This window comes from Phaethon aethereus, assembly GCF_964289735.1.
Source record: "Phaethon aethereus genome assembly, chromosome: 2".
Taxonomy (NCBI): domain Eukaryota; kingdom Metazoa; phylum Chordata; class Aves; order Phaethontiformes; family Phaethontidae; genus Phaethon; species Phaethon aethereus.
The window spans coordinates 57,387,673-57,402,526 of NC_138582.1; the positions used below are offsets into that span (position 1 = coordinate 57,387,673).

General features: G+C 42.7%; 1 protein-coding gene across 1 annotated transcript in view; it reads left to right on the forward strand.

The window, feature by feature from the left end:
• Positions 1-633: 633 nt before the first annotated feature.
• Positions 634-14,854, forward strand: part of PTPRM (protein tyrosine phosphatase receptor type M) — a gene marked incomplete at its 3' end in the record, with an annotated part of 489,914 nt that continues 475,693 nt past the window's right edge. The window contains exon 1 of the mRNA XM_082014808.1: positions 634-1,918. Coding sequence (XP_081870934.1) covers positions 1,846-1,918 — 73 coding nt within the window. The 5' untranslated portion in view covers positions 634-1,845. The remainder of the gene's footprint in view (positions 1,919-14,854) is intronic.

Below are 14,854 nucleotides of genomic sequence, written 5' to 3' on the forward strand. Positions count from 1 at the left end.
AACTATATATAAAAGTAGCATAGAAAACGGAGGACCTGTGCTGGAGAAAAATGAGAACATAGAACCTGAGCTCTTATATTTGTGTTTGCCAGCTCAAACCCTTAACTGCACCATTATCTACACTTTTGTTTTTACTGTTTTATTTGTAACCCACAGGGAATAAACAGGCATTAAATTTGGCCACGCTTGCACTTGAAATAAAAAGAAAACTTTAGTTGAAAGTGATATCCAAAAAAAATATTTCCACTTCTAAAGTCGAATTTAGAAAGAACTGGTTTGAAACCAACAAACACATCCTTGCAAGTGTCTCGGACACCAGGAGCCAAAGCCCCAAAGTGAAAAAGATTGTCAAGCAGCTGTATTTCATACATGACGTAGAGATAAATGCCAGAAGTCGCAGACTGCAAATAATGAAAGGTAACTGCCATTTTAACGTGCTTTTACTTCCATCGTTCACTACCTAACCCTGCCAATTCATGACGTCATTCTTCACGCACAGGAGTTAAAAGCTGCGACCCCGCTTTGAGCCGGAGGGCCGGACTGGGCGACCTCCACAGGTCCCGTCCCACCGCCCCGAAACGCTCCGGAGGGGCGAAGGGTGGCTGCAACGGAGGGCTGGGCAAGGCCCTTAAGTTTTATTAGCAGCACACGAATGAGAAGCAATTTATTTACAACACGGTGCCGCTCGTCTCCAGCCCAGAGAATCCCGTTTACATCTTAATTTCCTTTTAGTACCAGCCTTTCCCTGTGTGAAGGCAAGGGCTCCTACGCTCGCCGTTTGCGCGGAAGACTCAGTGGCCTCGAACCAGTTCTTCCGACAGACTCCAGGTTGCCTGTGCAAACAAAAGCAAAACGATTATGAAGAGCCAGCGTTTCCCCCCCTCTCTTATAGCCACCCTTCCCCGTCCCGGCGCCCCGGAGCAGCGCCAGAGCGGTGGGGCGGGGGCGCGGGGAGAGCGAGGTGGGTGCCCCGGGGCCGGGCTGCCCGGGCCGGCGACAGCCGTTCCCTCAGGGCGCCGACCCGGCGGGACAGGTAGCCACGGCGACCCCATCCTCAGCGCTCTCGCCGCCGCCGGCCCGCGGCAAAGTTACCGAGACGCTTAGTCGAGATATTTCTTTTTTTTTTTCTTTTCCTTTTTTTTCGGTTCCTCCTCCTCTCCCCCGCTGTCCAGGAACTTTCGACATCGTCCTGCTAGGCTCTGAGCCACCTCCTCTGCAAACAAAGCAGCTCTCGGGGCAGGGGAGGGCGGGGTGGGGGGGAGCGGCGGGAAGGCGGCTCAAGCGCTTCGCCTCCGCAGGCGGCGGCGGTAACCGAAATCCCGTCAGCGGCGCCCCGCCGCCGCGAGCCCGCGCCGCCTCGCCCTCTAGCGGGGGAGAGCGGCGGCGCCGGCGGCTGGGCGTGACTTTCCGCGCTCCCTTTAGCCAGCCTGCCTGCCGGGGGGGACCGCGAGTCAGTCCGGGAGCCGAGCTAAGCCGGGACTAACGGCGGCGCCGGGCGAGGAGACTCCCGGGATTAAGGGTGCCCCCCCCGAGCACCGGGGGAGGCGAGCGGCGCGGAACGCGTGGGGTGCCTGCGCGGGGAGGTGGCGCGGCCCCTGGGGCGAGGGCAAGCGGCGCGGCCGGAGAAAGGCAGGCGGCCCCCGGCCACTTCGCACCCCTATTTCCCTGCCCTTAACAGCGCAGAGAGGGCGAGGAGGGGAAAACAGCCCGCGGGGCACCAAGTGGGGGAGTCCGGCTCCCCCCTCCCCGCCTGCCCCACTGACTGGAGGGGGGCGAGAGGGGCACCTCCTACTTTGGCAAACACTTTGGCACTTTGCTGGATCCGGAGCAGGAAGGGGTGGAAATATGGGGAAAGTTGGAACTTGCCTGGTTACTTTGGCCGGACTTTTGCTGGCGGCGGGAGCGCAGACATTCACAGGTAAGGAGCCGCCTCGCCTGCCCCGGGGCCGGACAGCCCTCCCGCAGGCGGGAGCGGCGGAAGGGCGAGGGGGGAAGCGCTGCGATTTCGGAGTCGGTTGGGGTTTGGTGTCTTGTTTTCCTTTTTTTCTTTTTTTTTTTTTCTTCCCCTCCGTGTTCCCCAGGCACAGGGGCTGACACTTCGAAGCCGGCTGCGTACATGGCGGGCCGGGGGGGGAAGCGTCCGAAGCAGGCGGAGAGGGAGGCGCCGGGGTGCCGTTAGGTTTGCGCCCGCGAGCCCTGACGGCGAAAGGGCGCTGAGGGGAAGGGCGAGGGGCTGCCGGGGCGCGGGTAGCCCGAGGGCAGGGCTGGAGGGAGCGGGCGGCTCTCGGGCTCGCTCTGGCGTTTCACCGCCGCCGACTTCCCGAAAGTTTCCCGCCGCCCCGGCGGCGGAGGGGTGAGGTGAGCCGCCGCCGGAGCCCGCGACAGGGAGGGAGAACTTGCGGTGCTCGGCGGCGGGTGCCTCGCCGGCTCCTCCTCGCTCGCCCCCGCAACTCTCCGCCTTTCGCGCTGCCCGTGGGTGCGACTGTGAAACGCCGGTAGAGCCGGAGGTAGAGCCCCGGTCCCTGGTTTTCTGCAGCCCCCAAAAGGCTCACCTCGGAGGGCAGGGCAGAAGCTGCTTGCGGGCTCTCAGCATTCACATCCAGCGAAGAGCCTGGCAAAGTGCTCCATCAGCAGCGTTTTCCTCTTCCCTGAAGCCCAAGACTTGCAGATGGTTACCTTGGTCTCGAGTCCCCTTGCCTGCACCCCTGTCCTATTCATATGTTGAGGAAACCCATAATTTTAGACAGAAATTTGGATTGTGAAATAGTTCCGTGTGCTTCACGGCAAAGAGTAACTGCAGATTTTTTTGTTTATTTATTTTGCTCCTAACATGAAGTGAGTGCGACTGAAAAGGACGTTAAATTGAAGACATCTGGTCTTCAGTTCATGCGAAGTGTGCTTTGATCTGGTGGGAAGCAATACTTCTGACTTTCCTTGTTGCTCAGGCTGCAAAATAGTTTATATTTTGTCTATTACACGTTGCTTCAATGGAGCACTGTAGCTAAACCAAGTTTTACAGGTAGGAATTGGTGATCTGTTTTTAAACTTCTTTAAAAATTAAAAATTTCTGGGTTTATGTTAGGTTCCAGGGACCTTTTTTATACGCAGCTGCATTTCCCCTAATTTCTCTCCAGCATTTTTTACTGCAGATGAGGCAGAAGGTCCCCGAGCAGAAAAATGTTTTGTACCAACGAGGTGATATATAACAATGATGAAATCTTTTCCAAATACTCATGTTGGGATGAAGCTGTGCTCTGCAGTGAATTATGGAACTGAACTCATGTATATTGGCCCTATAACTCATTAATATTGGAAGTCTAGTGTCCAGACTTCAGGGAGAGCTCTTGCTTTATTAAGATAAATCCATAACTCATTGCTGACCTGTGTGAACTGTCTTACTTCTTGTTTAAAGTTAAGCTAAGGCAACTCTTCTACTCCTGGATAGTTAAATGACTTCTGCGTGTGATATGCTGCTACTATATTAGGGTCAGCATTTAAGTGCTGTTCATGTTGCTGAAGAACAATCCCACATTAGTGTTAGATTTGTATCTGCTGTATTCATTTCCATCGCCGCACACCGTGGGAAGAGCTGTGATAGAAACCACAAGCAATTCAGAGATGACCTGTGCGTACAGTTACTCAGAAGGTGCGATTCCAACCCTTCCCAAGTACTGGGTAACAGAGGCTGCAATTCACGCACTGCAGTGAGATTGCAAAGGTTGTCATGGGTTGCAGAATCTGGCCTGTTTTCTCCCTGCGTGTGCATATGTATATGTATGTTAAATATTGAATGTAAAGATTATTTGTGAAGATGCACGTACAGATTTTTTTTTTTTTTCCACTCAGAACAAAATTGATGAAGCTTCCGTTTTTGTACTTTACCATTTGAAGTGCGTGCCTGGGAGTAATTTTTGCTTGGGGGGGGGGGGAATTGCTGTTGCTTTTCTTAAAAGCTTGATGCATTAGTGTCATAGAAATTAAATTACAGAAAAGTCTGTCCTTGAGTTGGTTAGTTGTCATTTGTAATGGTGTGCCTTGTTGCAGACCCGAGTTACATGACTAACCTATAAAAAGTATAAAAACAAACAGAGAAAAAAGAAACAAAACCAACTCCACACATGTTCTAAGCAAAGAATAGCAGTGGGTGAGTTAAGTAATCTTTGGCATTTATAGTTCCATTTTTATTTTTACCCTTTTCTAAATTGACTGATGTGTTTTACAGAGATTGGTTCAAACATTAGCGTCAGCTATTGTTTTATTTGAATTTCTTATTTAGAAAATAATCTTACTGAAAGATCAGATCTTGGCTTTTTAAGGCGTAGAAGCTTTCAAGTAATCTTTTGAAAGCAGCTTAACAGTTAATAACAATGAGATTTTCTGAGTCTTTGACTAAAGAATTTAAAATTCTGGATTCATCAGTTCACGAAGAAAACCGTTTCAAGAATTTGAATTCAAGAGATGTTACTAAAAACATTGTCTTAAATGGACAATGCTGCTTATCTGAAGTTTTTTTTTTTTAAAAGTAGCTGGTGTCTGTCTGCAAGAGTAGTTTTTGGTTTGGGTTTGGTGTTTTGTGGGTTTTGTTTTGTTTTTAGTTTCTTTCTGAGAAACTGTAGCATACCTAATTTAGCTGGGTTTTTTTATATAATTTAACACAAATGTTATTAAGTGGGCCCATGTGAAGACTGAATGCTAACATTACAAGCGTTCCTGAAACATGGTGTTCCTGTCATATGAAATGCCACCTGACTCCACCGTGTTCCTTCTTCCGTCTCCTTGGCAGATTTTTCAGGCTAGGGATAGCAACCCACTCCAGTAAGGGATTTAGGTCAAACACAGAGATGTGGAAAGTTAGAAGAGACATTGTAAGCCTAAATGTTAGGCTTATATAAAGTGAAGGGTCTGGATGAGATGAGTTCTGTCAAATACCAAAAAGCGAAATTGAAATTGAAGGCAAGGAGATGTGTAATGGAATTCAGAAACTGTGTTTTTATGAAGGCGTAGTGTTCAGGTAGATGTAAATTTGCACACAGCTTGAATTCTGAAATTGGTGCTTCTTGCTTATAACCTGGATCTGACTGAGGGAGGGCTGTTATTAGGCAGTTACAGTCTCTTTTGCTGTGGAAAGCGACAGGGTTGTATATTAACACACTCTTTTTATGGTACTGGTTTTAAAAGTTCTAGTTTTTTCTCTGAGAAAGGATGAGTCTATTGCAGCGAGAGAGGTGGACGGATGGACTGACTATAAGCGCCTGTAAGAGGCCGTTCATAACGAATGTTGCACCAGGACTAGTAGGAATTATGAGGGGAAACACGGGAGGGAAAGTGCTGTAGAAAAACTGAAAATTACTTTTCCTGGTGACTGGTAAAGGTTTTACATAGAGAATAGTAGTCCTCAAGCTATTTCATGGTTTAAAAATACAAAAACTTGCATTCTGAGTAGATGTTGTGCCTTATATTCATGCATTTGATTTTTGGGTGTAGGCTCTCTGAAAACAAGAATCACGTTTTCCAAAAACAGTCGTTAAGGAAGAATTTTGACATGCTGAAGTTGAAACTTCCTGTGATGATGTTGATGTTTGGTGACTGCAGAGAGGGAGGATGAAAAGAAAGAATATAGGTTAAATCTTCATAGGTCCTGTCCCAGCTGAAATGAAGCTCCTGGCACTTGGAGCAATGTATAGAAAAGAAAAGGTTTCTGGTGTAATTAACTGTGTTTAAAGAGATTCCTCAGAGTATTCAGGATCTCTGTTTGGAAGTCTTTAATAGCTGTTCTGATCACTTTACCAGCAAAGAGCTCCACGTGTGGTTTTATCTCCTTTTAACAAATTCTCCTTTTGCTTGCATTGCTTATTCCACCTGCTTTCCTTCCTCTCCACCCATCCATCAAGTCCGTATTTCTGCACTTCCTAAGGCAGGTAACATATGCTAGTGAAAATTCAGCTTTATTAGTGGCGGACACAGTTGTCAGCTCATCAACAAAACTATTCCAGTTAAAGTTCATAGCGTGGACTTGGCCTCGCTAAACAGTGGGAGCTGTGGGAGAAGATTCTGAAACCAAACTTCTTACTCTCAGGTGAATAGGTGAATGACTTGATTTGTGTTTTACACTTAAGAGGATTTATATATAAAATAGTCCAGCAAATTAATGGAAGCATGTTGTAGAATTGGCTTTTAAATATGTCTTTTTCTTTTTTTTTTTTTTTTTGTTTGTTTTTAAACTTTTGACAGTTAGAAACAGATGAGATGAAGTTTGTGTTCCCCTGTGAACTGGGATATGCTTTAGAATGCTTCAGGTAAAATGAGAGCCTGGGCTTTGGAAGTGACACAGTTTGTCAAAAAAGACACTGTGTGTTGGGTATGTGGGTTGTTTTTTTTTTTAATTTATTTTATTTAGCTATTAGGTTGTTCTAGTGTCAAAAGTTAGTAATGAAACCTCATCAGAAAATAAAAATAAATCCTACAAAATATTACAAGGGGGGGAAAAATCCTGTGCTGTTTATTTGGTCTCATGGTTTAGCAGTCATCAGAATCCATGAGGAAAACAAATCACAGTGTCCTGAAACAATATAGCAGCATATAATTTATGAAAAAATAATATATTTAGTGCTCACAGAGGTTGCTAGATTGACAGCTAGAGAGACCAAATCCTCAGGCAAATTGCAACACACGTTGGGATGGAGCGAGCAAGCTTCTGAACTCCGTCTCGCTAATGTCATTTGAGCCTGACCCGAAGAAACGTGGAGGTTGGTTGTTTTTCGTGTGCGCTCACTCATACACGGAGATAGTCAGCGGATGTGTCAAGCAGCGTGGTTGCCAGTGGCCGGCTTGATTTTACACGAATCGGTTCAGTTTGTGTGGCTCGATGCAGCTGGGGGAAGGTAATAGGTGTAGGCTTGATAGAACCAAGTCCAGTGGTGATGGGGGGTCAGGATCCTGTATTTCACAAATTGCAACTTTACGCTAAAGGAACTGCCATTCGAGAGGGACGTCTCTCGTGTTTAACGCTCTTTAGTATCACTCTCAAGCGCTTATTTGAGGTAGCTACATCACTGAGTTTTAAAGATGTTTCCCCTGAAAATGACGTGCTTTTATGAAGCTTTTGGATCACATCTACGGCTCTTGTGTAAAGTAGTTCTGAAAACCTTCCCAGGAATAAATTGCTTGTTGATGTGTGAATGCAGCTGAATTATCTGCTCAGTTTCCTTAGGAAAAATTGAGAGAGTCCTCTCTATTTCATTTGATATTGAAAAAAAAACTTTCATATCTGTATTTCTGATTTAATGTGTAATGTTGTCAATGTATTGAAAAGGATTTCAAGAAACCAAAATCAATTTGGAGCATATATTCATATATTGGGGGGGGAAGGGGGGATAAGTCTAGCAATAAATTTTACTGTGTCATTTTGTTCACCCCACTATGTTCACATACTTGTTTCTGATTTTTGTAGTGTCTTCATGAGTTTTGCCTGCTGTGATCTGCTGCTGATCACTAGGTGTAGCTGCATCTCTAAATCCACTTTTCCTAAGCATAGGAAGAGGACGGGCTGTAAACTGGGCTTTGTGAGAACATAGGTGTATTTGGAGCTGGGGAGGTGTGAAAATTTATGATGGATTTTTGTGACCTAGAAAATTTTAATCCATTGGTGGCTTGCTTGCACCAGTTTGATTATAATACAAATGAACTGTTGTTTACTTGTAAAAAGGCTGATTTCAGTATCAGCGTTAGTATTCAACTGAAGGATGAATAAATGCTCTAATATAATAAAAATACATAATAAAATGTATGAAATTACAAAGAAATTGTTGGTACTTTCGTAGGGATTTAAATGCAAGGGTTATTGCAGTAGAGATCAGTTCAGGTTATATCTTAACCATCTTGGTTGATCCTTGTCTTAAAGAAAACCTTAAGTGTTGTGTGAGTATATGTCTTCTCACAACCTATTAAGAAGCCTTCAGTTTCATTCAAAATAATTATTTTCAGAAATGATGTTGCTGTCTGTGGAATTCTGTACCGATTTTGGAAAATGTGTTGTGTAGTTTTTTTAAGCCATGTGACTTCTGTTAGCGTTATGAGGCGGTACAGAGGGTAAGTGCCCACATATGCTCTAAAAGTGGAGGAAAGACATTTTTGTGCCTTTCTGATGCCAGAAAAACAGATTTCTGAGAGTAATAACAGTGAAAATAAAGGTGTATTTATGCCTCTAACATATACTTGTGATCAGTAGCTGCAGAGCCAGCAGTGTCTGGTTCCGCAATGACCCTTTGCCACGTAAGGAGCAATGGTAGGAAACAAAGGAGTGATGACATTTGTGCAGACAAAACCATGACAGTATTAGCAGGAAGGAGTTCTGAAAACAAGTTAGAATTAGGGTTTTTTGGGGGGAAGGAAGGTATAGGATTTTCTGGAAGAGTGCAAGAGATGAACCTTACTGAAAGAAAAGGTGTTCTAGGAAGAAAGCTGTAGTCCTGAAGGTGGCTAAATTACATCTGGAAAACAGAAACATGTTTATAATTATTCACATTTTCTTATTTTTGTCATCTTTGTTTTGAACATGTTTGTCTTTAATAATATATTCAAGGCTTGAATATGTCTTCTGACAGCTTTACATAGCAATAGTTGGTTATCTTTACACGTATGATCAAGTGTAATGATGGTAATGAATCTTTAATTTTTTCCGTGGAATGGCATAAAGCCAGCATTTTGTTTGAGTGTGTTTGTTTTCCCTCTTACCTCCTCCCCATGTGTAATCTGCCCTGATTTAGACTACAGTAAGTTTTGGTTATAGTAGTGATTTTTTGAGGGGTAGATTGGCTTTTCCCCCCAGCCCCCCCCCCCTTTTTTTTTGTAATCTTTTTCAATGTTAAGCTATTATAAATATCTTTTACTGCACAGTTTTGTTAATCTCAAGAAACGTGTTTTTGCTCTGGAATAACTAACAGCTAATTACCTCTTTCATCACTTTAGCTCTTTATCTTCTGGGAGAATGAAATAGAGCATCACATGCCTGTATTTGAGCAGGGGGATATGGGGTTTTTGGTTTGGTCTGGGGTTTTTTTTGAGGTTTACGGCACACTTACTTTGGGGAAGTTTTCAGAAAGATTGTGCTTTATTACCTTGATTCCAATTGCCTCTTTTATCCTTAACTCTAAAATCAAATATTATTTAGATTCTTGTTTTTGAAAGTAATATGCTGAATAGAATACTTGTGTCTGTGGCCCTTTGTTTTAATTTCTAGGGCATAAAGGTAGGCTGATTAGGTGAAAGAACTGCTTAGTTGTGCTGATGAGATTCTAACAAAAGATTGAGGAGGACATTTCAGGACTTTCTGTGCACTTTCAGGCAGATGGATAGTGGGTCAGTAATGTCTTAAGGTTTTCATAATTGAGTTGTTTTTAGTTATTCATAGGTAAATGAATAGTGGGGCTTTTCACATTTGTTTTTCTGGTGAATGTAGACTAAACTGTGTAAATACTTTCCATCCATGACGTGCACCTCTATATTTGTATATATGCTTGTAATCTGTGCACTGGCTTGTATGTCTGTGTCTTAAAATTTGATGAATCAATTAATTAGCAGACATCTGCATTTTTTTATGGTGTACTTGCAATAGAGGTGGTTGCAGGGGGGTTCTATTTTTTTTTTTTCCCCTCTTTTCCTTCTCCCTCTAAGGTAAAACAATCCCTCATTTGGGGGGTTGATGCTTAGTAATTCTCCTATGGCTGATACAGTAACTTATGACCAAAAAATGGTCATGTACATGCACATCTTAAAGTTTTGGTTACCAAGCCTACGTAGTTCTTGTGGATACGTAGAGAAAATGGTTCTCCAGTTTTGAAAAAAGAATGTTACCGGGTTATATCTCAAGGAGAGGCGGAGATTTCCTAAAGGGATTCACATTGTCCTCTACCTGCATAGAAACTCCCGTTCTTCTCATTTCTGCTATTTTCATGTGAATGGCTTTTTCCTGTTTTAATAAACAGTTCAGCTAACAGTTAAAAACAAACATGAAAATCCACTGTCATCTCAATGAACTGTGTTAGGCCCCAGATCAGACATAACTGTATTCTCTGTAGTTGTTTGGTATAGTTGGTCTCTCTTCTTATGTGATTGGTATATTTGTTTTGTTTAAAAAGAAAAAGTTTCATTATTACCTATTCCCTCTTCCATCCTTCCAGTAAATAAAATCACTGCGAGAAGTCCAGTGTTTCCCAACAAGTCTACAGCCTGTTCAGAGTGTGCTCACCGGCTTCGTAGAAGCTTGCAAGGAAAATGTTTTGCATATCTGTATAGGACTATATATAATCTATTTTGTAATTACTGTGATGTTTCTATCAAACAGTATAATTCAGGATCAACAATGTTCTGGTGACTGTAATTCTTGGAAGTTATTACTATTTTGATAGCGTAAGATCTCTTTTACTTAACAGTTTTAAGATGTATCATATAATCTTAACCAGGAAATTATTTTCTCTCGGTGGAACTTTCTAAGTTTGGAGATTTTTCTGGTTCCACATTGGGATGACATAGCCTAACATGAATCATACCACTGGAGCACGGCATTAAAAAGACATATATATATATATTTTGACTCCTGTTGTAATAGTCAGTTGCTTAGTGATCACAACTCCTACATCGCTGTGGGAGACCTAGATTTAAGTCTGTGCTCTGGCATTTGACTGTGACAGGGGTGAGGATCTTCATAGCCAGGCTTTTCTGTTCTTTTTGCATGTTTTTGTTCAGTTTTGACCGGTAGGTTTTTTTTCATGGTTGAGAACTCTGCTAAATTTCCATTTAAAGAAAAACCAAACAAAAAAACAAACTATAAAAAAAAAAAGGGAAGGTGAAAGTTCAGAACCCCCCAATGTATTTAGAGAAAATCTACAGCATTCACTTGTCACCACCTGTAACTTCATTTTTCCCTAGCAACTCAGCGATGTGCCTAAATACTGTTACATGTTTAGGAGACAGAGACAGTTGTGGACATTTATAGGAACCACAGTACTCGGTGGGGTAGTTCTTATGCTAATGACCAAGAATTTTTATAGCCTTTTTTCCTTTAATGTTACCTTTTCTGAATTCTGCAGAGTAGGTGAAGATTATCTGCATTCAACACTTTAATATAAGCACTTTACATTACACATCACTTAAGCTGTTTTTCTTTTTAACTTCTGTGCAGCCAGTAATTTCTCAGTTACATAAGATAAATTGTTTGTCCTGGTAATAATTTAAGGCACAGTGCGGTTGATGCCCTCATTGCTGTGTCTGAGAGATGTCATCTCAATTCAGTCCTAGCTCAGGAGAAAACCTCTGTGAGCACCTTCCTAAATATGAAAGCAACTTTTTGGGGTTAGGTCTGCAAGTGTCACAGGAAGCCAACAAAACAAAATCAAAACACAATTAAAGTTAATATTTATTTAAAACCTTAGAGGTTGAAAATGCGAAATGGAAGCCTGTATATTGCCCAACATTACTACCTCCTGTTTATAGTGACAGCAAGGCACAGGGATTGAAGACCACATATAAAGTTCATGGGGTGTGTTTTATTTATTTTTACCTTAAGATTGTTGTTAGAATTGCCTATCTAAATCTAGGTTAGTAAGGGATTTATGTGAATTAGCCTGGCATTTTCATTTGGGGATTTGGAAAACACTGGGGTTTGTTTTATTTACTTAAGAGTGATTGGGACAAGCACACGCCCTTTAGAGCAAATACGCATTGAAATTGCGTAGTGCCCAGGAGCCCAAGACGAGTTGAAATACACTCTTGACAAATAAAAAACTGGCTTATGCAGCAGCAGCAGGCATGGGTCGGGGTTCTTAAATGAGTCTAGCAGAAGCTTCAGAGCTGGTTCTTTACCTGTACAATTGCTTAACAGAAAGTGAATTTGTGCACTAGAATCTGTTACATCTTTGCATCCTGAATATTGGGGAGTTAAATGTTGCCCACATTAAAAACTTCACACAACCACAAAAAGCTGTGAACTTAAAAAGCCTTAAAATGTTCTTCAAGTTGTAGCCTGGTATCTAGCATTAGATTATCCATGCAGGGAAACAACGTGGAAATAACCCTTTAAGAATAATATTCCTCAGCTACTTCTGTTCTATTTTCAGCCATTGACAAACATGCTGTTGTGCTTGTGGCAGATCCACGGCCGAATTTGCGTTTCAGCCTTGCTCATCTGTACCTTCCTTCGTCATACAGTGGACTTGGAGTCTTGAAGTGCAGATAGTAATTTTGAGTTGGGAGCAGGGGTGAAGCCGTAGGTGTTGCATATGTTCAGACTGAGAAGTGCAGATAAAAGGCTGTCTGGGCTTGGTCTAGCTGTATTTCCAAGGTCGCTTCAAGGGGATTTGGGGAACATAAATTGGGCGTGCATTGTCTGCTGCTTTTGAAATTCTTTCTCTGACTCCTACAGAGAAACAGATACAGTCTTCGGAAGTCTAAATTCTTATTTTGGAAGATACCTGTTCTGACTCGGTGATGAACGGAAATAGAAAGCAGCTGAGGACTCATTCTGGCATCAGTCAAGAACTACTTCGGAGGTTTTGGTTACATGCGTGGGTTGCAGCTTAGGCTGCAGCGTGGAAGCTTGTATTCCTAAAGTTACTGCTTTCCTGTCAGCTCTGTTGCATTCATTGCAAAAATGGAGTCAGTTTCTGATGTGTAGCCCAAACTCAGACTTTGTAATGAAAACTGTCTGTATCTTTGAAGATCTGAATTTCAAAATTAATATAAACTCGGGGCTTCCTGAATCGGTCCACAGTAAATCTGCCTCAGTGAAGTAGTACCTTGACAGGCTTGTTTGGTTCAAATCAGTGCCTGTAGTGAGTGGATCACAGGAGTCTTGCAAACCAGTTTGGGAACCGCTCGCTCACTGTGAATGAGAAATTGCACCGTTCCAGATCTCGCTCTGTTCAAGTCTTCACAAACTGCAGAGTGCCATGCTGGATTTGCAGCAGTGAAAAATTAATTCTGGCTTGTATGTCAGAATGGGATGATGTGGATTTCTGGACCTTTGGGAGCAGAACTGGCAGGGGAAAAAAAAAAAAAAATCAGATCTGTGTGCTTGAAACTGGCATTGAGCAAATACGTGACATTCACCAGCAGCCCCATTCACACGATTTCAGTGCTTTGACTCTACACAGTGGTCTAGCAATAAAAGAAAGAATTGGCCAATTATAGTAATCTGCCAGAGCTGTGTACTCTGGAATTTTGTGCAGAGGAAGAGGGAGGGTTCTTACCTGCTCTCAGTTCCGTCTAAAATTGCACTTTAGTACCATCTATTCCACAGCAAATAACATACATGTTAACAAAGCTGTTAACCACCAGGCCACCTTTAAGAATATATCTCTTACCTGCCGCCTCCTGTGCTCTCTCCACCTCCTTTTCTCTGCCCATGTCTGCTCCTCATCACGGTGTTCCACAAATCACAAATCATTTGTGCCTTCCTCTGCCACCTCTGTCCTTTGGGCAGCTGTGACTGAGCTGGGAAGAGAGCTGAGACTGGAGGATGGTAGCTCTGCTCAGTATATCTGGTGGTGCCATGGACCGCTCTGATGCCCTTACGGTTTGGAGATCTATGTGCACATTTTGAGAGAACCCCAGAGCCTCTGGGGAGGGGTATGACAGAAGCTTGGGGACACAATTGCTGACTGCCTGAGTATTACTCATAACAAGTTAGGTTTTTTGCTTTTTTCTTTTCCCCGAGACAAATAAGATCAAAATGGTCCCATGCATGTGCTAACACACATGCCAGCAAAGCACGTGCTTAGGAGTAAGTGCTGGAAGTGAGTGAAGTTTAAGCCTTGCTTTGCACTGAGCGCAGTCGCACTGAATGCTTGATAGCAACAGCAGGCAGTGCTGGTGGAGGATGAGATAGTGTGGCCGGATCTAGGTTTCAGACCAGATGGATGTTATTCATAATATTTGGGTGTGAGTGGTTTTTACTGGAGTGTGAAGTAAACTGATGAAGATTTCTTGTTTGTTTGTTTTTCAAGCTAAAAATAATTGGTAATACTGGCACTGTTTATACAAACACAAGCTCAAAACCTGGAGATTAATACAGTCAGTTTTGGGTGTACTATGAAAGTAATTACAAACCGCTCTTGTTGACACAATAATTGCAAGTAAATCATGTTTTAACACAAGTCAGCATGAACACATGAATATCAGCATTTTGTAGAAATGTTGGTACAGATACATTTTTCTGGAAGTTGGAACAGCAATTGAAATTTTAGTTCCGTGGTAATATGTAGAGTTTTTTGCCCGCTCAGCCTGCCTTTGAAAATTCATCTGGAATATTTTTTCTGTGTGGACAAAGTGCCATTAAGTAGTATGCTAGAGGTATCAGCTCTTTTCTAAATCTTTTGAGCACCGGTTATGGGGAGAAGATGGTGGAGAATCTTGTATTATATCAGTCTGCTTCCTTTCTTAACAGATAGAAAATAAATGTTGTATGCAAAGATTTAGAAAACAGTTGCTGCTTTATTCAAATCTGACAGTTAAATGTTGTATAATATCCATACCTTGGGTTAACCTGTGTTTTGTTTATGCTGACATGTTAATTTTGGCCCCCGGTTTTATGTGCACTTCTAATTCATATAAACGCATATGCAGTGTATTTTGTACTATCAGTACATATTTTTACCGGTTAAAATTGTGCTTTAAGATGAGCTCGAGAGTTGCCACTCTGTACTCACTGTGCAAACTATCGACATGATTCCTATTGATGAAAGCTCGATATATGGGCAGGATGCCGGCTGTGCTCGCATCATTCGATACAATGCAATGTATGTTCTCCTGTGCAGAAGCTGAAGTGGTCTATTAAAGCAGTCAAGTTCTCACTCCATAC